At 34.2% G+C, this 27,822-nt stretch overlaps 1 protein-coding gene across 2 annotated transcripts; it reads left to right on the top strand.

The window, feature by feature from the left end:
* Window positions 1-211: 211 nt before the first annotated feature.
* Window positions 212-23,074, top strand: LOC149923019 (cytoplasmic polyadenylation element-binding protein 1-like). 2 transcript variants are annotated; one of them, XM_090162090.1, is made up of 9 exons: window positions 212-500; window positions 17,149-17,302; window positions 17,668-17,724; window positions 17,811-18,262; window positions 18,876-19,107; window positions 19,185-19,519; window positions 19,578-19,776; window positions 19,863-19,957; window positions 20,028-23,074. In XM_090162090.1, exons 1-9 carry the CDS (start codon window positions 498-500, stop codon window positions 20,238-20,240), a joined length of 1,740 nt encoding a protein of 579 aa, XP_090018216.1. In that variant the 5' UTR covers window positions 212-497; the 3' UTR covers window positions 20,241-23,074. The 2 variants fall into 2 exon arrangements, with proteins under 2 accessions (XP_090018216.1, XP_090018215.1); XM_090162089.1 differs by lacking the exon at window positions 212-500 and adding an exon at window positions 14,778-15,204.
* Window positions 23,075-27,822: the final 4,748 nt, after the last annotated feature.

The following is a 27,822-nucleotide window of genomic DNA, read 5'->3' as shown; positions in this document are numbered from 1 at the left end:
AGCAGGCCCCCACCCTTTTTTACAAATAATACTAAAAAAAATATATATAAAAAGAGAATAGTCTGATATCAAACATTTGACCTAGTTGGAATCTTTTTGAAAATATATCATTGCGAAAAGTAAGAGGATTTGGTTTTTTTAACCAATTTAGAAGTTTTGTTTTTTCCGTTATCACCAGGGGCAAATCGGGGTTCGAGATCTTGGCTCGTGAACGTTGTCAGTTCTCTTCGAACCTTTCGCGAATCGAGTTTGTATTGTTTCGTAGAAAACAGTAGAGAATAATATTAAAGATAAAAGTAGTTTTGTCTCTAATCAAAACGCTTTCTCGATAAAGAATCGATTCAATTCGAGAGCGAACCTCTTCGCAGTAAGGAACGCCAGTTGCGGGAAACGAGAAAGAACTTGGCATTCTTTTGGCAGAAAAATAAGGAAGAAGTTTCACAACGAATGGATACTTAATTGTCTACATTTCTCCATTGTTTTAACAGACATATACAATGGTAAGGCGAAGGACCCAAGGTGCCTGATTTTCATATTTATTTTCCCCTATCCTCCTGTATATTAAACTTAATTTATTGAGCGCTTTGGTAGTTAGAATTTTGGATGGTTTTTTACCATCTCGGTTAGAGCTTTATAATAATCTGGTAATAAAATCTTTTAAATTTAATCTCGGGGAAATTTGTTTACCGTTGAAAGAAGGGGTTTTTTTTTCAGTTGGTTTTCGTCCATTCATATTTTCACGATGCGCGGTTAATTACCGTGTTGGTTTATCCCAAGTGGTACACGACGGTTACGATATGCGCGAAACATTTACGCGACTGTAGTTGCGATGTAAAGCAGGTGTTTTCGGTAAGAGATTGTTAACCCTGCAACGGAATCAGGGTGGCTCAGGACTCTCCGCGTCCGCCAACTGTTGATGCTGCCAAATGAGATAGTCGCGCGCGAGCGGATCCTACTACTTGTACATGCGAAAAATTTACGGTACTTTTCATCTCCTTTGTCGGCTCGTCTTTCTTTAATTACTCGGTAACCTCTTAATTTTCGGGAAACCGACTATAAGACAATTGAGAACTATCTCTTCTCAACCGTTATGACTTTATTCCTAATGGATTTTCTTGTAGTATTGTCCCGGGAAACCAACCATTCTTTTGGAATACTTTACGCGTATAAGTACCGGAAGTAATGTACGATATTTTTGAGTAGTTGTGGCGGTTTTATGAGTTAATTATTACTCCGTGATAATTATTTCTATGAGGGGGGGTTTGGGTCAAACGACTTGAATTATGTTTTAAAAACCTTATAAAACCCTAAATTTAATATAGTTGATTGATTATTAATTTGAACACTGCAGGCCTATCACTTGTAAGTACCCAAAAAAGTTTAAAATTTTAAAGAAAATACATATAGGAATAAAAGTTTCATCTCGGGATGTGATAGGGCTACTCACTTCCGGTAATGGAACGTTTATAACGCCCAATCCGCAACCTTAATAACTTCAAAGTAGTTTAAGCTGATCGTGGAAGCTAAAGTTTCTATTCCTCTTCTATGTTTTCTTCGCGAATACGGATCGACAAATGTTCCGACCCCATAAGCCGCCCGTATTTCGGTTTCTGGAAATCATCGGTAGGAGTCGCGGCAGTCGGCGTATCCGCAATATTCGAAATATTCTTCGTCCGGGATAAAATTGGAAGAAAATTTTCTTCATTTTTTGTTATTTTTTTCTCTTTCGGCGGTTCTTGTAAAGGGTTGCCTCTAGACACATTCAAAATTTGGGGGGATTGCAAAAGTGGGGGGCTGACAACGCGTCGAGGAGGACCATAAAGTGAGAAAATGCCCCTTTTTCAGTACGGCGCAGCATCGACGGCGCCGAATTATACACTAATAAAGGGAAAAAGTTAAATTTGTTTGACACCATTGTAGAAGGTAGAGAATTGAATTAATAATAAATTGAAATTGAGAATTTAATTAATAATAAATTGAAATTGAGAATTGAATTAATAATAAATTGAAATTGAGAATTGAATTAATAATAAATTGAAATTGAGAATTGAATTAATAATAAATTGAAATTGAGAATTGAATTAATAATAAATTGAAATTGAGAATTGAATTAATAATAAATTGAAATTGAGAATTGAATTAATAATAAATTGAAATTGAGAATTGAATTAATAATAAATTGAAATTGAGAATTGAATTAATAATAAATTGAAATTGAGAATTGAATTAATAATAAATTGAAATTGAGAATTGAATTAATAATAAATTGAAATTGAGAATTGAATTAATAATAAATTGAAATTGAGAATTGAATTATTAAGGAATTAAAATTGAGAATTAAATTATTAAGGAATTAAAATTGAGAATTAAATTATTAAGGAATTAAAATTGAGAATTGAATTATTAAGGAATTAAAATTGAGAATTGAATTATTAAGGAATTAAAGTTGAGAATTGAATTATTAAGGAATTAAAGTTGAGAATTGAATTATTAAGGAATTAAAATTGAGAATTGAATTATTAAGGAATTAAAATTGAGAATTGAATTATTAAGGAATTAAAATTGAGAATTGAATTATTAAGGAATTAAAATTGAGAATTGAATTATTAAGGAATTAAAATTGAGAATTGAATTATTAAGGAATTAAAATTGAGGATTAAATTATTAAGGAATTAAAATTGAGGATTAAATTAATAAGGAATTAAAATTGAGGATTAAATTAATAAGGAATTAAAATTGAGGATTAAATTAATAAGGAATTAAAATTGAGGATTAAATTAATAAGGAATTAAAATTGAGGATTAAATTAATAAGGAATTAAAATTGAGGATTAAATTAATAAGGAATTAAAATTGAGGATTAAATAAATAAGGAATTAAAATTGAGGATTAAATTAATAAGGAATTAAAATTGAGGATTAAATTAATAAGGAATTAAAATTGAGGATTAAATTAATAAGGAATTAAAATTGAGGATTAAATTAATAAGGAATTAAAATTGAGGATTAAATTAATAAGGAATTAAAATTGAGGATTAAATTAATAAGGAATTAAAATTGAGGATTAAATTAATAAGGAATTAAAATTGAGGATTAAATTAATAAGGAATTAAAATTGAGGATTAAATTAATAAGGAATTGAGAACTGAATTAATCGGAAATTAAAATTGAGAATTGAATTAATGAGAAATTAAAATTGGGAATTGAATTAATGAGAAATTAAAATCTATAATTGAATTAATGAGAAATTAAAATCTATAATTGAATTAATGAGAAATTAAAATTGAGAATTAAATTAATGAGAAATTAAAATTGAGAATTAAATTCGTACCTAAATAAAATTGAGAATTAAATTCGCGCTAAAATAAAATTGAGAATAAAATTCGTACTTAAATAAACTTGGGAATAAAATTCGTACTTAAATAAACTTGGGAATAAAATTCGTACTAAAATAAAATTGAGAATTAAATTCGTACTAAAATAAAATTGAGAATTAAATTCGTACTAAAATAAAATTGAGAATTAAATTGGTACTTAAATAAAATTGAGAATTAAATTCGTACTTTATTTAAATAAAATTGAGAATTAAATTCGTACTTAAATAAAATTGAGAATTGAATTCACACTAAAATAAAATTGAGAATTAAATTTGTACCAAAATAAAATTGAGAATTAAATTTGTACTAAAATAAAATTTCTAATTAAATTTGTACCAAAATAAAATTTCTAATTAAATTTGTACTAAAATAAAATTTATAATTAAATTTGTACTAAAATAAAATTTATAATTAAATTTGTACTAAAATAAAATTTATAATTAAATTTGTACTAAAATAAAATTTATAATTAAATTTGTACTAAAATAAAATTTATAATTAAATTTGTACTAAAATAAAATTTATAATTAAATTTGTACTAAAATAAAATTTATAATTAAATTTGTACTAAAATAAAATTTATAATTAAATTTGTACTAAAATAAAATTTATAATTAAATTTGTACTAAAATAAAATTTATAATTAAATTTGTACTAAAATAAAATTTATAATTTTAATTAAATTTGAAGTTAATAAAATACTATTACTGTTCCCTTTAAGCAGCGAACTATATCTCGCCTTTTGTCATCTTGTTTCCTAACCGGTGCAACTATTCTCGAAAACTAGACTGGTGTTTTCGGCGTTTCTGAAAGGCGGCGGCGGCGCGCGTGTAGAGAGTCGCGCAGGAAGTACCCGTTTCCACCTTGCTCAGGGAAAGAAACGCTCTTTTCCGAATTCAACCAAGCGTTAGATACAACGCCGCGAATACCTGGCTCCCGGCGCTATTTTGATAGAAAAATGTACGCCGCTATTTTGATTGGAGTTTATTCTTAGGATGGAAAAATATATATAAAAGTTCGTGTACGTGTCGATGTGTTTTTAACCAGTTTGAAGGGCTGGTCAACTTGTTTCTCTAGTCTTTATATAAACTCCAGTTTAAGGGGGCGGATTGGGGGTTGAGTACCTCGCGGGTATAATAGCTCGAGCTTATTTAGGGTAAAAATATCGAGTTTGGGGAGGCGAAATTTCAGTAGTCATAATTAATGCGTAGTCTACACCCCTTTCCCTGGCTAGAAATTGCAAAGACTTTACATACGCACAGTACTTCGTACTTCTAAGGGAATTTTAAATTGTACCGGGTGATCTATATATTGTTAGAAATATTTGACATTCCGGGGGTGAGGAGTGAAATAATAATTGATAATGTAATGACTATATTTTTAGGGAGCTTCAAGAAATCATTACATTTTTACGCGAGCTTTAGAATAGTACAAAAAAAACTCAATTTAGTATTATCATAAGTAACGTAATAAATATTAGTTTGACACACACGACTTCGATTAATGTTATGTCTGTCGCGGACTGCTTACGTAATGGGTAGTTTCGGAACAAGAAACTCCTTACATCCTGCTCTTTTTTTTTGGGCTAAATTACTGACATCATAGGTTGGAGTCGTAAAATACGAACAAAACTGTGGTTAGCTCTCAAATTCGAAAGTAATTACCTTCCTAAGCCAAGGAGATGTTTACAATATTTTTTATTATTCCGAATCAATAATTTATCGTGATTTTTAGTGTAGGAAGAGTTTCGATTTCAGCCAACACTTCGAAGAGCCGAGTACTGAAATTCTCAATGCTTAACAACCCTCTAAAATTCAACATGGTTGCTGAATTAACACGATCATTAAAATAATTAGTGTCGGAGATAAGAAAATGTCATACTTATTCCTAATATGGTACTTATAATATTGATATGAGGCGTTTCATCAGTAACACATCTTGCATTATAAATTCCAAGTATATTCAGTCGCCAATTCAAAACAATAGCTTCCAATAATACCCCATTAAAAATGGCATAATTTCTTCCCCATTTAATTTTTACTTTTGAGTAAATAAAAGCAGGCGCTATTTTGACTTCCGCTCGGAAGTTTATATAATCGCCGTATTTCAATAATAGATGTCGCCTGTGTTTGTAAAGACAAAAAAGTTTAGATATAATTCGCGGAGCGTTACGAACCCGTTTGTCCCAGCTGATTATGATCGGAAAGAAAGTCATTGCGCGCGGAGTCCAGGGGGGGGGGGCAACAGGAAGTTCCCCGGTAACCACCCCCCCCCCCGCCACCCATTGTGGGCTTTTATTTTATTTAAAAGGCAGCGTATAATATGACTCTAAAAGGAAGCTCTACTTGCGTAGTGTACCTTTAAAAACACCATCAAGCCCCGGTGTGTGGTGGAAAATATAAGGAAATTTTGGTACATAAACACCGTCCAGGTTTTGACTTCTGAAAGGCTACATGGGTTTTGGGGAAAAAACGATTTAGATAATTTTGAGATTCCGTCGTTGAAACGGAAAGTCTGGACTGCCGTTTCTTTTTTATCTTCAGCCAAACTACTATGTACCTCTACGTTTTTAAAAATTAAAGGGGGGTCCATTTTTGAGGAAAGAATATTTTAACTTTCGATAGGGTTTAAATAACATTTATTGAGGAAAAATTTAATTTTTTTTTAATCTAGGCATTTTTTTACGGTATTTAAAACATCGGAAATTATTGTTATAGAAAACGGAAACTTAATGTAAACATCCCTAAGGAAGTATATTTGGAATATTTGTATTAAAAAAAGGCCATTGTTATTTTTTAGGAACGTAATGCAGTACGTGCTTATACCTTAAATTCACGCTTAAACCTTAAATTCACTCGACATAAAATCGGGAGTATTTTTTGCGCGTACGAACAGGTGATTATATTACGCGTTTTTGTACACGTATTAACGGTTAAGGCTTAGCCGAGTTAGCTCTCAATTAAATAGCGTTAGTATCTCCCCTAGCTGTAGGCATAAATAATCATTATTCTGAAACGTGTACAAATAAGTCCAATATACAGGTTTGTAAAAGTCGCGGGCTTTATTACGGAGAGATAACGAAACATGGTTTTTATTGTCATACTAGTTAAAGGTAAGGCTACCGATACAGCGAACGCGCGTTAAGCGATTCTTGTATTGACGTAGTTGGGAATATTTTTTCCTCAATAATAAGCTAGGTGTAAACTCTCCCGTCTTCGTAACGCGTAATATTCATTACATCATAAGTAACGTAATAGCGATAAGTATGACTGAGCAATCAATTTTTATTTGAGCACAGAGCTCCTTAGTGTGTAAATAGGTTCTAGGTTGAATATACTATTACTAAGGACGACTACTAACAAGGAGACGACCCGAGGTGATAATCGCCGATTTTGTTCAAACTCGGGTATAGTGTACACCTCCATGTACTTTTAAAAATCTGCCAGGGAAAAGTTGCGACGGGCTTTCGTTTTGCCATGGCAACCGAAAACTTTTTTGACAACATGATTTGGGATTTTTCCAATGAAAATAACATGGGATTCTGAAGGATTTTAAGGGTCCCCTCTGTGAAACCTTTTAAAAAATGAAAAATTTGGAAAAATACATTTAAATTGATTTAAAAAATTTAATTTGGTCAATTGGGGGACCCTTAAATGTTATTTTCTATGGAAAAAATTCCAAATCATGTTGTCAAAAACATTTTCAGTTGCCATGGCAAAACGAAAGCCCGTCGCGTCTTTTCCCTTGCAGGTTTTTCAAGTTACATGAATTTGTACATTATACCCAACTTTGAACAAAATCGGTGATTATCACCTCGGGTCGTCTCCTTGTTAGTTCGGTTTATAGTTAAAGTCGGAAAGAAAATTAGCATGAAAACAATATTTACTTGTTGTTATGTTACTTATGATTATATCAAATATATATATCGTTTATATTTAAAGGGTCTATATTCTATATTGAAAAATCATCGCGATACTTGTTTTTAACGTAACTAGCGCCATTTATCCCTAACGAATGTTAAAGTAGGTGGTAGAAAATTGAAATTAGGTGATCAACCATAAATATGGAACTCGATACTCCCTTCGTAAATATTTTCTACGTTTTTTGGACATGTTTAACAGGCGTTCGAAATTAATTAAACAATATTGGGGTTTTTATTTTTTTTAAACTGTAATTACGAAATTTTTCTGTGGTGCCCCAAAAACCTGATCTTTTACGTACACACCAATAAGTAGCTTAATGAATTTAGACTTTTATTACCAGAAATATATAATATTTATATAGGAAGAATTCATCGAATACTGCTAACTTCATTTGTTTGAAACGTGTACCTTGATATATTCGATCCTATGTATAATATTTACTTATGATACTAAAAACGAGGCTAAGAGATATTACGTGTTTTGTATATTTTAGAATCACAAAACATTTGTAAAACGAAATTTTTAAGGAAATTTGTTTACAAATCTAGTAGTATAAAATTGAGATTTTAATGTAAATTAAGGGTTAGCACTCTAAAAAATTTTAATAATTAAAAAATATATTAATCCGAAATGACGTCACGATCATGACGTATAAAAAAACTTTTTAAATCACCCGAGGGCGCTGTTAATATACGTATATTTTCCGAAAATATTTCTAGTAGTACACGTATGAATTTGTATTCAGAATTAAAATAAATCTCGACGTGGAATTACTGGAATCGCAAAAACGTGATAATTATTCGCTAAATCGTAATACTTCCAGATACGAATCTATCCGGCATTAATAAGATTACTTAATGAGAAATTCATTTAGTAAGACGCTTCAAAGTACTACGGTACGGGTTTTCCTCGAGAGACTCTGGGTTCTCCACCCCTAAACGGGGAAAAATCGCCCCCAGCTCCTTACCAATGCTATTTCGTTTTATATATATTTTTCAATCGAGGAGAGAATATCGCGGAGATAAGTAAAGTCAGTTTAACTTGTCGTCGAAGGTAACTCGGGAGACGAAGAGACTTTACCCCTACTCCTCCGTTTCGCTTTCCTGGCGTCTTAGCGTCTCGTATCGGCTCTGTAGACTTCTGTCGCAGTTTCTGACCTCGAGGAGATAAATACATATACAGCGTTAACCCAGTGTGTGTTGTGGAATGCTTAGGCCTATTTTCCAATATGGACATTTACACTTAAAATAGCTTAAAGTTAAAATTTGCGCCCAAAGGTAAGAGTAACTATATTAGAAATTAATTTAAATCAATTTAAACACATATTACGTAAAAATGACATTTTCGGTGGTAAAAAATATTTCAATATTGACACTATTTCCTTTAGTTAGCATAGATAAGTAGACTCTGAAATTGGTTTTACAAAATATAGTAAATATTAATTAAAAATATAGAAAATATTATTTAAAAAAATATAGAAAATATTATTTAAAAAAATATAGTAATTATTATTTAAAAAAATATAGTAATTATTATTTAAAAAAATATAGTAATTATTATTTAAAAAAATATAGTAATTATTATTTAAAAAATATAGTAATTATTATTTAAAAAATATAGTAAATATTATTTAAAAAATATAGTAAATATTATTTAAGAAATATAGAAATATTATTTAAAAAATTGTAAATATTATTTTAAAAAATATAGTAAATATTATTTATAAAATATAGTAAATATTATTTATAAAATATAGTAAATATTATTTATAAAATATAGTAAATATTATTTATAAAATATAGTAAATATTATTTATAAAATATAGTAAATATTATTTATAAAATATAGTAAATATTATTTATAAAATATAGTAAATATTATTTATAAAAAATATTGAAAATATTATTTAAAAAAATATTGAAAATATTATTTAAAAAAATATTGAAAATATTATTTAAAAAAATATTGAAAATATTATTTAAAAAAATATTGAAAATATTATTTAAAAAAATATTGAAAATATTATTTAAAAAAATATTGAAAATATTATTTAAAAAAATATTGAAAATATTATTTAAAAAAATATTGAAAATATTATTTAAAAAAATATTGAAAATATTATTTAAAAAAATATTGAAAATATTATTTAAAAAAATATTGAAAATATTATTTAAAAAAATATTGAAAATATTATTTAAAAAAATATTGAAAATATTATTTAAAAAAATATTGAAAATATTATTTAAAAAAATATTGAAAATATTATTTAAAAAAATATTGAAAATATTATTTAAAAAAATATTGAAAATATTATTTAAAAAAATATTGAAAATATTATTTAAAAAAATATTGAAAATATTATTTAGAAACCTTATCAAACGGTATAGTAGTTAATTTTAATTTTTAATCATTGTAAATTGAAACATTTCATATAATAATGTGAGTTCCGAGCTGACACCAATCGAGGGAAAGGGGCTCGTAAAATAATTTCGACACACGAGTCAAAAAAACTTTTCTCAGTTAGGCCTAATGTTTTCAATTTCGCAAGAAATACGGAATTTTATATCATCTTTAAATTTACATTAAATAGGGGAATTTTTAAAAAATAATTCTGATATTTGATTAAATCGGGTTTTATTAAATAATTATAATCAGCTAGATATAACTGTGGCCTGTCACGAATACAGGTGGCTTTAGCTGAAGGTGGTGGTTAGCTCTTCATGCCACGCGATCCAGCAATCCCCACATATTCCGAAGGCTTTCCAATTACCTAAATCAAGCGCTTCGACGACACGCATCTTTGACCTTTAAGCGTGGAAAGTAGCGCATCTTGAGTCTCTTACGTAAATGCAACGAGACTAAAATAAACAATAAGGGGTGTTTTAAATGAGGTAAAAGGGGGAAAACGCGCGGAAAACCGATTTTGACGCGCATCTCGACCAGAAAAAACCTTGGAAAAACCCATTGAAGTCGCGGCTAAAGGCTACGGGAATGAGTTGTGGAAAAAGTAAGTTTTACGATTCACAGCTAGCCTTATAATTATTTCCCTTATCTTAACGTGACAGTTTGCGCCCCCCTCCTCCCCCTACCCAATGTAGCTTTTTCGCCGTGACATAAACTGTTTCGTTGCTAACACTGATAATATTTTGAATGAGTTGTGTATATTGTTGGCCATCAAAAATTTAAGTTAAGGCGTTTGCTGTTGTTGATCTAGTTTAGTTTTCGAAATGTTTAGATACTGATATTTCATTTAACCCCTGGAGGTTGCCTCTCCAAGCCCGCAAAGGTACATTAAAAAATACAAAGATACTTCTAACGTCGAATCTTATATACTTTTGGTATTATTGCTCATACATTTTCGTACGCGTTTTAATATTTATTTCGTTGTTCAAACTATGAATAAATTTCCATAAGACAAAATTTAATTTTAATGCGGTCGTTAAATGTAAATTGAAACGTCTTCATCTTTGAAAACCTACCAACATTCACTACTTAAAATAAGTCACTTCAGATATTTCGTAGTACGTGACCAAAATAATAGCCAATAAAACATGCTCAACTTCAAATGTTGATATAAAAACTACTACGCTACCAAACCATGTTTTATCAGGGTCTGCTAACTTTAGTCCACAGATTGTCGAAGCGTTCTAAAAGAACTAACAATTTGAAATCGTTACAGATTTAAGTTTCCCAAAAACGTTTCCATTGAGTTATGTAAATAATTATACTCGGAGGCGAGCTAAGAGGCCATATCATCGCCTCATCGTGAACTAGCTTGTCCTCAATACATAATAAAGTCATCCGCAGTTAACACGTCCTTTTAAATTACTATAATTAAATTTAAAAGAGGTAATATTTTTATATTTGGTTGCCATAGGCGAGGCTTAGCTATAGGTCAGCTCGTGTGATATTTGAGTATTTCAACTTCTGCTGTTCGTTAGAAGGAGATCTTTACGCCAATATCTCCGGTAAAGGGATAAACTATAAATAGGTATCAATTGAGGTACGCGCGAAACTGCCACGTAAGTGTATAGTCACGTGGCAGAGGGAGTGTTGGTATTTAGATAGGTACGGTCTTCCTATTTTCCTATTAGTCGAATTGATCAAATCGGGGATGCAGTTTCCCCATCTCTTGTTGTTGGAAATATTATTGGTCCAGTTTCCAAACTTTCCATGACCTATGTTATGAGCTGTCTTAGACGCTTTCTCGAGTTCTGTGAAATTTAATATTCCTACTCTTACTTGGGAAGACTGTTTGGTTTCTCAATATTAATTTAAATATTTGAAATATCATTCCTTATGAAAATATGTACATCCGATTCTCTAATAATCTTCTTTCTATAAAAACCCTCCGAAATTTGATAAATAATTTAGGGTAAAAATACGACCTTTGGTATTTTTCCATTTGTTCTATAAAATGTCTTCAATTTTCACCAAGAGAAAGGGTAAATTTTCCACTGAATATTTATCAAATAATTCAGTATAAATTATCAGACTTTGACCACCTTGTCGGTTAAAACATATTTGCCAAAATAAACAACGTGATTGGTCAACAATCGCGATGTTGTCGTGAACTTTAACCGCGTATATAAATTGATATCATATCAGATGGGACAGTTGGTGATAGCATTGTGATATTTGGGGTCGGTGATTCGCTAGCAGGAAAAAAAACCCATTCCTTTAAACATTATCAACAGTTAATGGTTTACTCTAGTTCGGAAGTAGTTATAGTTGGACAATCAAACTTCCTTACAAGTCGCGAGTGGATGGAACGAGTAGCTACGCGTTGAAAGTTAATTTTTCAAAAATCTTTTATTATAATCACGTCGGAAAACACGTCGACCTAAATCTATTGGAAAGCGAGTGAAAGTAAGGACCCAGTTTTCAGTTATTTATCTGACTTTAATCGATTGGTATTTTCCACAATCTTCTCTCGATAGAAATCGACACACTGACGGGTTTGTAGAGGATAATTTTAAAAATGATATATAAATCGCTTCTCCCGTGACCTTCCTACAACAAGGGGGGACCGTGGGGGGCGCTAAACCGATTCTAATAATTGTCAGAAATCCTTGGTAGATAGGGAATACAGCGGTTTGAATCGAAGGGAAGCGTTACATCCTTATAAATTTTAGTTTTCTTCCATCGTTATCAATATTCATTTGTATTTTCGTCCCTAATGTGACATTGTATAGCGCGTGTTGAGGAATTAAAGTCCCCCAAAAGATGGCGCGTCTACGTTTTCCCCGCAAAAATAAAAGACGCGTACAAGGACGTTCAATCCTTTTTTTCTCCACTTAATGGTTATAATGCTATTTTTTCGCCTATTTTACCCGGTTGGTCTCGGCGGATTCATCGCTGTCGCCTGTTTTATTGATTTCTCCCTTGCCCCCTTTTAACACGCGATACTCGAGCTCGAGGGATAGCTAAGCCTAGCCCCTGGCAAGATGTTGTACGCGCAGTGTGTGAGTAACTCGCTGGGAAAGCGAACAACCAGGCGACGGCGGCGGCGGCTCCACTTAAACTATCAATAGGAGACGCGTTTTTTCCAGCGCACCAACTCAGACGGACGGCGCGCGTCGTCGTAATTGTCAAATTCGCCCAGTCGCCTGGCCGCCGGCATCGCCACGCCACTATGTCTTTTTACTTTTAATATAGACGAAGGATTAGTAATTTTTGGGGATGGGGGTCAGTTCGGGGGAAAGGGCTAGCGGATGACTCTTCGCCGCAATACCTGTGAATAATCATCACGGCCATTACGCGTCGCCACGTAGTTTGTTTATTCGTAGCACGGGGTTTCTCGGCAAATAATAGGGGACCTTACGTCAGGGGCCTTTCTCCTCTATTCAGTGTTGCTCTAGATACTGAAATCTTGCGTCATCCGCGCGTGAATGGGCTTTGGCTTTTTAACCAATTAACTTTATCCCCTAATTCTTATCTACTTTTTTTAGATTTTGAAAGATTTTATCTAACATAATTTCTTAATTATAACTACTTTTAAGATAGCTGGAGATTTCGAAAACAATAAAAGAGTATTTTTAGGGCTTTTTCTATTTCTAATAGATTTACTTTAAGGGGATGGTTTTCATTAAGATCAAAACGACGCGAAAAATATTTGTTAAGCCTAAATTATTTTTGCATCCACGCTCTCACTCAGAAAGTTTTGCCTTAGTGAAAATCAGCCTTAAGTCTATTATAAAATGCTCTTTAATAATTCCAGTTACTAACGAGTAAACGTTGTAGTAAATTGTCTTAGATAAAACTTATGTTTTGAATGTTGCACGGGACTTTGAAATAATCTTAGAATCGTTATTTTGGACTCTTGAAGTCGGAAGTGTATATAGAGTGCTTTCAATTCGAAACTCGCGACGTCACCAATGTAATTCGCCTATTGATAAAAAACGGTAACTGTCATGGCGGCCACTATTAACACTATAGCTGTGACTTTACAAGTTTTCAAAATGGTATCAGACGAAAGCACTCTATACTCGGTGAGGTCAATCAGATTGTGGGAAAGAAGTAAGATTTCAAGTAGGCATATCGCTTTTTAAATTGTTGGAAAATTTTCCCGAGAGTATTTTAACATAAGCACCTCGCTTTGGAAGGCATTTCTAGGCATTTGGATTAAAGTCAAGTCCGTTTAATCGTAGCCTTATTTTCTCGTTTCGAAGTTATAAAACATAAAGCGGAGGTCTTTGGGGACTATTAGTGTTGAAAAGGTTTCAAAAGAGCGAAAACTAAATCGATAGTTCTGGTGTGGCGAACGTCAAAAAACTCTTTTTTTATTAGTTTAGTTTTATGTTGAAAAACAATTCTGAATAAGAAAAGTCTATATAGATATTGCAAAAAACTCTTATAAACGACTTAAGAGCTTTTTGCAATATCTATATAGACTTTTCTTATTCAAAATGTTATTTTCTTCTGATTATTGTTCTGGCTAATCGACGCGCTAAAATGCGAAAGAAAATTATCGGAAGTAGATAATATAATATTCTTTTATATCGGTTCCACGCGCGTTATTTCTCCAGCCTTGCGTAAAAATATAATAATTTGCCATAACAGATTTCGCGGCGACGTTATTTCCGATATTTTTTCTGCAACTGGCCCCGGATACTTTCGGGGGAATATCTAGTGATACTAATTAGGTCTATTGGCGCTCCCTCCCCTCAAGGGGGCGTCTTCGCGGGAATCAGCTGTTGGTGGGTGGAAATTCGAGGAAAGCTTGCCCGAATATCCGTTTCATTTTTTGGTTCCGCGCTGGAGTTTTCATTCTCGATAAGAAAGTAAGCTCTCTCTCTCACCCCCCCCCCCTATCTTAAGCTTTAAAAATAATTAGAAAAATAGCGTATATTCTCCGCTTTAAACTGACCCGCGCTCGTCGATCGCGACGCCCCCAACGGGAAAGAGAGGAAGCTAACGGCGCCGCGTATCTACATGTACGCGTAGAAGAGAGCTCCACGTGAACAACCCGGCCGCCAGTCTCGCTGCAAAGCTAGTCCAAAGTGACTCAGCCGCTACCGCGTGGCGACGTTGGTTCGAGCCGAGAAATCTTCTATCGCTAACTGAACTCGTTCGAAGTCGGACCGACGATTCCCCAGTTAAATAATGTCCCTCGTATGATGTGGATATGCAAATGATTTGTCGGTCTTACACGATTTTATCGTATATATAAAAAGACGCGTCAGCTCGGTTCGGAGTTCATTGTCGATTTTTATTGCATCGCCGAAATATCGGAGCGCGAAGTTGCTTTAATTGATTTTAAAATACAGTTACGTGTTGAACGCGTAAAGTTTTTATTAAACTCCTGTCTCTTTTATATAAACGTTTGTGTGGAATATAAAATTGTTCTGTGATTTTTAATTGGACTTGGAACCGTAGGACGGGATAGTCCGGAAGAATGTCGAGCGTAAGTTTAGTTTCTTCAACCTTATATAAAAATATTATAAAAATATTCTGCCTTATCACGCCGCTCGCTGGTCCGCCGTTAGGATTTTTTACCTTATAGGCCTATGCGTTCTGGGATTTTAGCCTGTGTCAGCGGAAGTTTCCTATTCTCGGCGCTAGGGGCTTCCGCTGGGCGAAAGCGGTGAATCACGTGGCAGTCTGTTTACGTACCGCCCCAATTTTCTCCACGAGTTTGCACGTGGCCGCGTTGCTCAAGTGGAGTGTATCTTGAACGAAAATGGGGAAAAATGGCTAATAAAAGCGAAATAAAAGTGATTTTATTGCCTTTCGCTCGATTTAAGGACGCATCTTGTTCCTGCCTGGGCTAGAAAATGTAGGTAGATCATTTTCTTCCGGTTTTGTCGCCGGAAATCGATGTTTTTCGTTAACCCTAACCACTTCCAGCAATGCGGGCTTTTAATAGACTCGCTGAACGTGGCCATAGGCCTACGTCGTAAGACGAGATTACGAAATACTCGTTCTTTATCTATTTTTTTCATTGGTTGTAGAGGTTTTCTTGTCGAGTTGCTAGTTGAAATAAGGAAAATCTTGACTGCAAAATTTATAAATTCCGCTTTTTAATATTCGACGGCCTTCTCGCCATTAGCGAATAGAAACGTCGCTAAGGGGAGTATGTTTTGTTAAGTTGATAGTTTATGTAACCTGAGGACACGTTGACTAGTTTGCCACGCCAGGAGTCCCCTTAACAAAGTAGGCGTTTTTGTGTCGCGCATCAAGGGGTGTAAAAAAGCTAGAAAATAGGCAAATGATTGCAGCTTGAACGGCTCAATTTCTAAACAAATTTGAGACTACGGTGACCCGAGTGTACTTTTTGACCCTTAATTAATGTTGACATTTTACCATACTTAGACGAAACAAATAAGCGTTATAAACGTATTGAATGTTTTGAAATTTTACACTACCTCTATAAATAAAAGGAACGAAATGGCTTTTCTATAAGTTTTGTTTGTAGAGAAGCTAAGAAAAGCTTAGAAAAATCGATAGCTTTAGGACCCATTTTCCCCAAAAATTCGGGGGTGTTTTTTAGCTATGTAATTCGTAGATCTAATGATTCACCGAAGCCCCCCACACTTCACAATGCGGAGCAAGTAGGAGCCACATGTCTAGTCAGTTTGTCTATGCTGCTATTATTACTACTACCCGTGCTACGGTAAATGTCGTCGGATAAAAATCAATGGAAAAACTTAGAAGGCCACTTCTCTGGCGTTTACTGGCGCCGCAGGCTAGCTGACAGTGGGGTCAAGGGCTGGCTAAGGGGTGAGGTCTTTGATATGGCAGCGGTCCCAGCCTTTAACTGACCTTCCACGTAATTCGTGGTCTTTAAACTATTGTAGTCGAGGCACGATGACGAATTATATACGTAGTATTTTCGGACGATGTTGAAAATATAGAAGCCCCTAGTTTCACGCTTAATAATTCAACGTACGTTTTCCACTTACATCGTCCTCACTCAACCTGATTATTATTTATTAGCATATTACCGACACCCCTTTTAAACGAGCGGATTAATTTGTCCATATGGACAAGTTCCAAAAGATTTCATATAAACACGTTTCTGGAATCACTTTTTTTTTTAACTCTTAATCTCCTATGTCGCGTTGTTTGGATAGCTGCAAAATTAGTTGTTTAATCTGCTTGCAAAATGCCTGTTATAGCATTAAGCTAATTACCCTAGCATCCCCCCACCAAATACATGCCAGGCTTAAGACTTTCAATGAAGGGTTTGGCCTTGGGGTGGGTTTCTAAGAATTTGATTTGAAAAATATTTTCTCAAAATTTAGTTCTAATTCGACTTCATTTTAACGAGTGTTAAGTCTTTATTAGTTTTATGAGTGCAATTGATTTGTTGGATTAATACTTATAAACAAATTTTATCCACTTTCAGTTTCAGTTTGATTCATCTGGTTCAGAGGTAGACAACAAGTTCCTACCAACTAGTGACCCTTTCAGTTCTAGTAACAAAGAATTTTACCATCGGCTAAACAACATGTTGGACAACGGTTTAGATTTAGCCAATCTCTCTCTCAATGAAAATAGAGGTAAATGAATTATTTTTATCATTCTTTAAACTAAAATTTTGGAAACCCCAACACCACTGCGTTGTTGTAATATCCTAAAGTCCCCTTTTTATTGAAACAAAATGGGCGAAACTGTTATAGCCTGTATACCAGTTTTTGTCTGGAATTCACGAGTATTTCCTTGTTTGTGTTGAAAACTTTGGTTTTCTAATTATTTTTAAATTTAGAAGTACCAAAATATATGGCACTTCATTTTTTCATATGGTTTTAACTTTCTTATCCTTTGTACTTCAATTTATATGCAGATAAAAAAAATTAAACCAAGATAATTTGTTGTAGTTTTAGTTTTTCACAAATAAACAAAAATAATTATTTTTTTTCAACAGATGTATCACAATCTCTAAACGAATCTGAAGGCTTGGATTTTACTGGAAACTTTTCTGGTTAGCAGAGATTTCCAATTACTTTGAAATAATAAATTTTTATTTTTATCTAATATCACCAATACACTATTTGACTCTTTTTTCAGGTTTCCCCAACTTATTCCAAAACTCTAACTTGCGTTATGGCACTGGACTTTTTAACACGAGCGTTTCTACCTCGTGTGGACTTTCACAATACAAGAGTGGAACGTCATCGCCCACTTTTAACCTCGGCTCTCAGAATGGGCAAAACTTTGGTGGTTCTTCCTCTATGCGTTCCTTTAATTGTGGCAATGGTAGCTTTGGCAGCTCATTCAGTTCCAAAGCGATAAACCCAAGAAACAGTCCTCCTTGCTCAACTGGACCACCTATGAGGGCTATTCGCGCTGCCACACCACCTACCACTTCGTTCCTGAATTCTGGCATTGGGAGTTCCTCTATGGAACAAGCTATTATTCTAGGCTGTGAGGGCTTCAGGGATAGTAGAAGCTCATCACCGACAGATTCCGATACCAGTGGAATCAGCAGTAATTCTGAGAACAGCGTGGCAGATCTGATGGTAATATATCAGTTTAATTTTTTCGCTGTATTGGAATGGGGGGGGGGGGGGTTGATAATATATATTAGTAAAGTGCACCTAATATAATAATAATAATAATAATAATAATAATAATAATAATAATAATAATATGGTCTTTATTAAGGGATATCCCCTTCAGCAAAGCTGATTTTCAAGGGCGTCCCGGTTAAAATATACAAAGTCTGTAGGTAACAAGACAAATATCAGCTACATTTTAGGCATTTAGCTCTAATGCATAACTAATGAGTTCTATTGCAAATTCTCTACCTTTAAAGTTGAACTGTGAATTAGTGTTTACCCTGTTAGTTGCAATTAATTTTTTTGAAATAGGTATTGTATAGGAAAACTGTATTTCGATATTTTCCAAGAAAATTCCTTTGAGGAAAACTTGGGAACAGGTTCCCACTTTCACTAGTTTCATCTATAAGGAAGTTAAATGTTCTTCTGAGGGTATAGTGCAGACTTGCAAAATATAGTATTTTAAACAATTGTGTTTTTGAAATGTGTAACTTCCCTGTGTAGAAGGTTAAACCTTTACATTTGTACATTAACACAGAGGTTGAAAATTTTTAATTTTATTGTTGCATAACAGAATAGCCTTAACTTGGCTGGTTCCGGAACACCATCTTTTAACAATGGAAATATTGGACTGCAATCAAACTTGTACGGAAATTTCCAGTGCAGGCCTGATGTCGACTCTCCTCTGCTCACCTCGCCTTTTTTTTCTGACCGTCGCTGGTCTGGAATGGGAACCACTTTTACTGGTCAAATTAGTGAGCTTGATCAAATTGAAAGAGCAGCAAGACTGTACCGTAGCGCAGCTTGTACGAATATTTACCTAATTCTTTTTGGAAGTGGCATCAAATCTGTGTAGTGTGTTTAATGGTTGTTTTAATTACAGCCTACTGCGACGCTACTTGTACTTGGAGTGGTCAGCTCCCCCCGAGGACCCACAAGAACCCGTGCTTTTCGTGCAAAGTCTTTTTGGGAGGAGTACCCTGGGATATCACAGAAAGCGGGCTTATAGAGGCATTCGCACCTTTTGGACCAATCAAAATTCAGTGGCCTGGACGCGAAGCTAGAAGTCCTACATACCCACCAAAAGCTGGATATGTTTACATCATTTTTGAATCCGAGAAGCATGTAAAGTCCTTATTGCAAGCCTGTACTCACGATTTTAGCAATGGGGGAAACTGGTACTTCAAAATCTCATCGCGCAGGATGAGATCCAAAGAGGTTCGCTGGATTTAGCCTTTTTTATTTTGAAAGTTTTCTTATTTGAACTCTTTTGTAGGTCCAAGTTATTCCATGGGTAATTAGTGATAGCAACTACGTGCGTTGCCCTTCTCAAAGATTGGATCCGGGAAAAACTATTTTCGTGGGAGCTTTACATGGAATGTTAAATGCGGAAGGACTTGCCCACATAATGAATGACCTTTTTGCCGGTGTTGTATACGCTGGAATTGATACTGATAAATACAAATATCCTATTGGTAAACTTCGAATTTCTCAAGTGTTGGAGCATTCTGTTCTTAGTTTGTCAATTATCTAATAATCTTGATGATTATCTATTGTGTAGGTTCTGGCCGCGTAACTTTCAACAACAACAAAAGTTATATGAGAGCTGTTCAGGCTGCTTTTGTTGAGATCAAAACTCCAAGGTTCACTAAAAAGGTTAGTAACCTAGGAAATTTCTTTGTTTTTTGGATTTGGTATTATAACGCTTTGTTTTATCAATCTGTAGGTTCAAGTAGATCCATACCTTGAAGACGCTTTATGTACTGGTTGCCAACTACAGCAAGGACCCATTTTTTGTCGTGATCCCAACTGCTTCAGGTATTTCTGCCGTGGCTGCTGGCAATGGCAACATTCAGTCGATAGCTACCGTAGCCATAAGCCCCTGATGCGAAACAATAACAAGCAAGTTGCTGGCGGAAACTTAGCCCAGATCCGATAGAGAGGTGGATCCTAGAAGAGCAACAGCATTTTACTTTTTGACAAAACGCTCTAGGGGCTGTTTTTGCCTTTTTCTTCTAGAAGGAGTTAGTGCTACCTTCTTTTTAAAAAAAAATTGAGAGAAAAGAAAAGATAAAATGGCCCTTTTTAATATATATTAAATGCTGCAATTTTTGCGTAAAGAACTGCACCGTCCATAAGCGTTTAACTGTTGTTGCTCTCATCCTCCCCATCCTATTTTTTACGTTGTCATAACGTTTATACAAGTACGAATAGCACTATTTTAATTTTTCTTACGTTCGGTTTTTAAGTTTTTGAAAATTCGTGCAATCGGGATTGTACGATAAACCCCTCGACACCCCCATTGTAAAGCCACACGGTTAAGTTTTGACAAGTCAAACGCCACTTGTTCTCTTCATATATCCTCGCATTATCGTTGACCCCCCATTATCACGAGACGCGTCAGTTGCTCTAACATGGTCCCTCTTTTCTCTTTAACTCGAATTAGCTTAATGGCTTGGCTAAATTCACTCATGGTTTATTTACTAAATTGTTTTCTTTAATTTTAATATAAATTCGCAAAAATTTAGAAAAATTCTACTAAAAAATGTTGATAGATTATAAATTTATAATTATATAAAGATTTGTTTCCCATATTGTATTAAAAATTTCTTCTAACACGCCCTTTTGGCAAAAAACAACCAGAGCTAACTTAAATATTTTTTATAATAAATTGGAATAGATAATTCCTATAAATTGTATATTTTTGGTGGCAAACTTTCTCTTTCTCATTGGTTTAGTGGCAGGTTTTATTTTTTGAACTGCCATAGTGATAATTTTTAATTTTTTCGTACTCCCAACATTGAGTCAAAACTATACGCTTTAATAACCCCTGCCCCACCTTTAATATTATCGCATAATCTTAACGCGCAGTGGCTTTCAAACCTCCTAAAGAGTTTTTAAACCAAAATCGCTGTATCCTAATTATAAGTTCAGTTTAAACACGTGTTTTTAATTTTTAAAATATTTTTTCTAGTATTTAGGCTCAAGTACAAAGTGCTTAAATAATTTTTTTTTTCACTGGGCTTCCTTTACCCGTCTCATTGCTCACTTGTAACTAGGAATATTTTTTAGTAAACTAAATTGAATATTTGTTTGAAAGAATTGCGTGAGTGGTTAAGAGTGAGGTTTTCATAAGGCGAAGCGTATTTTAAAAAATTATATACATGTATAGCCTTGTTAGTTTGCCAACGCTTTAGTTTAAAAAAAATTCAAGTGCTCTTATATATATTGATAAAAAAGTTTAAAAGCGTTAGGAAAATTCTCCCTATGTTTTAACTAATGTTTGGACAATACCTGAAAAAGGGGTTTTTGTTATTTAAAAACAATGAGAAAATAATTCCTTGCCTTTGCCGGTGCCATAAGGAAAAATATAATATTTTTACTGCGTAAAAGATTTGTGTGATTTAACAAAAAAAACCAAGATATTTGATTTTTCATCAAAACTTTAAAAAGTTCTCTCTTAAAGTCACGCAGAAAAATTCTTAGCCTGGAAAAATGGAAAATATCCCTAGATTTTTCTCCAAAGTTTTTAAAAGTTTTGAAAATTTATATTTTGGCGAAAATTTTTTAATTTGTCAGAGCCAATGGGTGTTTTTTCTCCGTATTTATGACAGTGTTTAAATGTTGCCGTAAATCCAATAATATTGCATCAAAAAATAATCATTCCTCTGCTGAAGTTTTTAAAAGGAGGCTTAAAGCCTTTCAGTGTTTGCAAAAATTTAAATAGGAAAGATATTGAAAAATATGAATTGAATGTACATCCTAAAAAACAGATTTTAAAAAGGTTTTCATCTTTATCTTAACCCAACCCCCCCCCCCCCCCCGCCCTTTATTTTAAAATAGAAAAATTTCTTAATTCAAGAGGTGAAACGCCAATAATTGTAGCTTTTAAGCTTTCAACAGCAGTCTTTAACCCCAAAATTATGGAAAATCAAATTAGGAATTAGGGAAAAAAAAAAGCCCAAAATGCCATTTTTGAAAATGAAAAACTATAGATTCTAATTACGTCACTATTAAATAACCTAAAATCAAACAAAACAATGCTTTCAGAAAATATAATCGAAAATAACTATTAAAAATAACTTTTTGGGTTTTTTTGCTGTTTCTAAAAGTATTTGGAAAACGTTTTTCATAAATAACTCGTTATGAACATTTTAAGTTGCTAAAAATAATGTTAAATTATTAGGAAAATATTTCTGGTAAAGAAAGTTAACATAGACTAATTGTCACTTGAAAGATTTGAGAGACACATTTTGATATGATTTTGTTTTAATAAATACTTTGAATAGATGCAGAAATTGAATTGTTTTTAATTTTATTTTGCACTCTTTGCTAATATAGTCAAAAGTGCAATACGGGTAACTGGCATTCCAGATAACCTATTGGCAGCCAAATAATTTCCAAAGTTTCTTTTTTTCGCAACTGAAAAAGCCAGTGAAAACGACAGCAATGTTTTTAAATCCCTCACAAAAATTCTAAAACCTAGTGTTGCAAAGATAGGGATTATGGAAGAAGCGCAATGCTTTGTACTCTTTTTGTATACAAAGTAGAAAATTAAAGCGTGGACAAGCATTAGAAGTGTCTCTTACTAAATAAGCATCAAGCTTAGTAAATGAAAAAAAAATACAATTATTCGCCTTATTAAAAGGGTAAATTATGGTTTTAATTTTTTTATAAGATTTAAGTGTTAATATATCCTTGGATTCTTTTTATTAATTTGGTTTTATAAGAAGTTTGTGCAAAACGACAAATTTTTAATCTAGGATTTTTTTGAATTTATAAGTTGATTTTTTAGACATGTTCAAATAAAGGTATTTTAATGCCTGACTTTATCGTTATTTTTTTATTTTATAAAATATATTGCTGATTGATATCCGTTGTAGCATAAGTAACATAACTATAAGTATGTCAATTATGAAAAATTATCACTGAACTGTTTTTCAGAGCTATTGCGCAATCTAGGTTTAGTTCTAAGCACCCGAGTGTCTAAATATGCTTAACTACCAAGGACAATAACGCGCTACCCAGTTTGAGTGCAAGTCCAAATCGAAGCTTTGCGAGAATGTTAGTGTCGATAAAGTTTGTCAGGAAATTAGCTTTAAAACAATAGGAAGTATCATACTTATTGTTATTATGTTACTTATGGTTTATTATAATACTTCTGCCAAGGCAGAAGTGTGTCAGAATTTGTAGCCCAGTATACCTAGCAACAGGGGCCATACCACCAGAGGCTTATCATCATAGTGCCCTACGCCAGCGTCCAAAAGCCCGGACAGGTGACAAATCCAGCATGGGTAGTAGTACCCTACTACTGATGGTCAGTGGCGGACTGGCCATAGAGTGAACCTGCCCGATGGCAGGTGGGCCCCACGGACCGTTCATGAAGTGGGCCCCTCAAACATGATAGCGTTATAGTTGTTAAAGCTGGGGCCCTTGGTCTTCTGGCAGCCCAAAATATTAGACCCAGTCCGCCACTGCTCAACCCAGCAGAAGGTGCAGCAATGGGGACCAATTCCCACTTCGCAGTGGGATTAAGAGTGGATGCTATAGCAACTCCAGCCGACACCCTACCTACTTAGGTAAAGAGTCATACCCTTTGGAGAGAGAGCTCCTAAAGGGGAACGACGGGCACACAGCGGTCCACATAACCCGGCACAGCTGGCACCGGAGATCCCGGTGTGCCCCAAAAGGCCGGGAAACAGGACCACCGTGCCCTCATACGGAGACCCGCCGCCCCACAGCAGGCTACCCAATCCGCCGAGGCGACCAGTTAGAACGGCAGAAGTGATAAAAGTCATAAATATGATTAGTTAGTTACATATAGCTATCGGTGCAGTCGACTTGGCAGCATGACGTCACGCCGTACCTTTGGCCATGGTATACTTATTTTTGACAGTTGGAAAAAGCATGGGTGATGTATTATCTACGTCATACTGCCAAGTCCCTATTGATGGAGAAAAATTCGCAACCAAGAATAGATAGGTTAAGACACCACTTGAAAACGTGAACGGGAAAACTTGTGGGAGTTCAGTAAAGCTACGTCAATTTTATTACAAGTTCCCCCGTCCACGTTTTCGAGGGTTGGATTAATCTGGCTAGTGTATTTATTTATATTTAGGGAAATAGACCATTTAGACGGTCCTCAAGTGTCGCTTTCTGTTGACAGTATGACAATGGGCATGCTGTTGGCCAGGTTGCATTGATGGCGATGACTACGAACCAGTTCATCATTATTTAATTAGTAAAGTTAATGATCGTACGGAAAGATAGTTCTTAAAAGGAATATAAAGTATCAATCCCCTCCCGCCCTAAAGGATTCCACTATTGGCCGCTGCCTCCTATGATTTTAGGCATTTTCGGCGGTGCTTAGTGGATAGTTTCGGAGATAATCCCTAAAATTCTTGGGGGGCTCCCGTAATGAACTCGTTGGTGGTTCGTTTAGAGGTTAACGGCAATAGGTAGTGTAGGGAGCTGTTAGCTCGCGTGGCATGAAGGGCTGGCCACCACCATCCTACGCGTTGTAACCCGGCCACCTGAACTAATGGCTTTAAAAGTCGCTTGAGGACTTAGGCCTAGGATGGTGCCTTGGGTATTAGCCTAGCTGTTTATTATTAATGGTTTATTGATAAGTCCATTATTAATAATTGTTCGATGAAAACTTAATTTATACATCGGTCTTGATAAACTTTTGCCCTTTCACGACGCCGAGAATTTTTGAAAAGTCGGCTTGCCGCGCCGCCGCCGCCTCAAATCAAATCGGCCCTATGCTATACGTATACTTCTTCTTAAGGGCTTTTATATACTTTTGGTTATACTAATGACTCTTGTATATAGGCGTCTCAATGATTTTTTCGTGACGGAGTGGAGAATGCAGTAGTTTGAAGCGTCATTCATTTTTAATAATGTTTTGAAACCACTTTCATTTTGACGATAGATCCTGGTTTTTACAATAGCTCGGAATAATTGCGCAGAAAACTGATTCCGGGATGCAAGGTCCTTTATTATCATGCCATAACAGGATTTAATCAATTAGGTACTTGGTTAAATCAGTTAAATTAAACAGGGTTGGTAGAAACTAAAGCACTAACAACGTGAAGTTTTTTAAACGATAATTTATTTCATTGACCTTCGCTTAGTATCAGAAGCTCATAACAAAAGGGTTAAGGAGAAGTATCTAACTATAGAAACTTACTATTGTTGGCCTTGCACACTCTGTAACTCTATAAGTTCACCTTTTTACGTGCTGTAGCTCGTGCGCTTTTGTCCCATTGCCCATTGGGTCGATTCTCATTCAAAATAAACTTTTTCGAATAAATGGGATTCGACCGAATGGGATTGAAAAATTAGAATTTGATCAATTGGGAAAGTATATTTTTTGATTCGATCCATTGGGAATTTGACCCAATAGGAATATAGGATTCTATCCAACGGGAATATACCCAAATAACTTCCCAAAAATAGTGCGTTGCTAAGTTTGCGTTTTTACAGAGCTTGCGCGAAAAGCAAGTCATTAAGTAGAAAATTAATTTAGAAAATAGAATAAACTAGTAGAAAAGCTGCAGACGATAGGATGTTTCGCGTTTTCAAGGTCAACAAAGACTATTAAGATTTAGTTGAATCTACTATACAGGGTGTTAACTAATCTACTATACAGGGTGTTAACTAAAAAACGATAAAAGGCCAATAACTCCAAATGTATATAAGCTAGGAATTTGAATCTTTCAGGACACATAGAACGTGCAGGGGTCACTTGACAACGGAAATTTATGACCTTGAACCATGTCATCAAGGTCATTTATCACTGAGAACCATTAGATATACAAAGTTGGTTTCAATTAAGAAAGTGTTCTCCTTCACAGTTTAGATGTAAATACCTAAGTTGATCCTTCCTTATTTGGCCAATAACAAGTCGAAAGAATTTACGCAAAAACATGGAGGTGGTGATGAACATTGTATACTTAATCTTTTTTCTATACAAATTTAATAAAAATTTTCGCGCAGCTTGAATGAAAACTAAAATTTTTATTAATCTTAACTAAATCTAACTAACACTTTTAATTTTGTTTTCTCTGAATTGGCATTGCAATTGAAACTTCTTTTGTACATCTTCATAACTACATTCTGGTATAATACGCGTTTTAAATCAATGATTTAAAATAATATTTTAATTAAGTCACTAATTTAATTTCCTTTAATTAGATACTCCCTTTAGTTAGATACTCCCTTTAGTTAGATACTCCCTTTAGTTAGACACTCCCTTTAGTTAGATACTCCCTGTAGTTAGATACTTCCTTTAGTCAGTGGCGTAGCCAGGGGGGAGCACAGGGGGCACATGCCCCCCCCGAAACGTATGGTCGTACATACAAATATTTTTATTTTTTTACTTTCTTTTCAATGGTGTGCCCCCCCTGAAACAAAATCCTGGCTACGCCACTGCCTTTAGTTAGATACTTCCTTTAGTTAGATTCTCCCTTTAGTTAGATACTCCCTTTAGTTAGATAATTCCTTTAGTTAGATACTCCCTTTAGTTAGATAATTCCTTTAGTTAGATACTCCTGTTAGTTAGATATTCTTGTTAGTTAGATACTCCTGTTTGTTAGATACTCTTGTTAGTTAGATACTCCTGTTTGTTAGATACTCTTGTTAGTTAGATACTCTTGTTAGTTAGATACTCTTGTAAGTTAGATAATCTTGTAAGTTAGATACTCTTGTTAGTTAGATACTCTTGTTAGTTAGATACTCTTGTAAGTTAGATAGTCTTGTTAGTTAGATACTCTTGTTAGTTAGATACTCTTGTTACTTAGATACTCTTGTTACTTAGATACTCTTGTTAGTTAGATACCCCTGTTAGTTAGATACTCCTGTTAGATACTCCTGTTAGCAGTGGTGTAGTCGGGGCAGGGCGGGGCAGGGCGTCGCCCCGGTGCTTTTTTCAAAGGCAGGGCCCCGCCCCACCTTGGTTTTTCCATTTTGCCAGGGCGCGCCCTGCCTCTTTTTTCCACTTGCCAGGGCGCGCCTTGCTTCTATTTCGTAAATATTTTTTCTCGAATAAAGGGTGTGTGAATTTATGATAAATTTTGCCTGCAGAAAAATACCATAACAATTTCAAACCGTTACCTAGGTACGGCCAACTTCGATCACGCTAAAAATCGAAATTGGACCTACATTTATAGCAGCCGGTACAGCCAACTTCGGTTACGCGCGAAATCGAAGTTGGCCGTACCCAGGTAGCGCCCCGGTTCTTTTTATTTTAGGACTACACCACTGCCTGTTAGATACTTCCTTTAGTTCGATATTATAAACGTCTCGTAGTACACATCTGTATACCCAATAATATACCGAAATTTTTTCGCTTACTCTTATTTACTTTTCGAATTATTATCTTGCCAATATGACTACATTGTAATCTATTGTTAGATTTGGGATTATTTGGGGGAGTGGCTCTTCATTGAAAGTACTAAAAGGAATAATGGATGACTAATTCAAGAAAATAATACTTTCACTTATTATTCGTCATAGCA

The sequence above is a fragment of the Leiobunum rupestre genome, chromosome 11 (assembly GCF_980474605.1).
Source record: "Leiobunum rupestre chromosome 11, qqLeiRupe1.1.hap1, whole genome shotgun sequence".
NCBI classification, from domain to species: Eukaryota; Metazoa; Arthropoda; class Arachnida; order Opiliones; family Sclerosomatidae; genus Leiobunum; species Leiobunum rupestre.
This window is presented reverse-complemented; position numbering and strand designations above follow the sequence as displayed.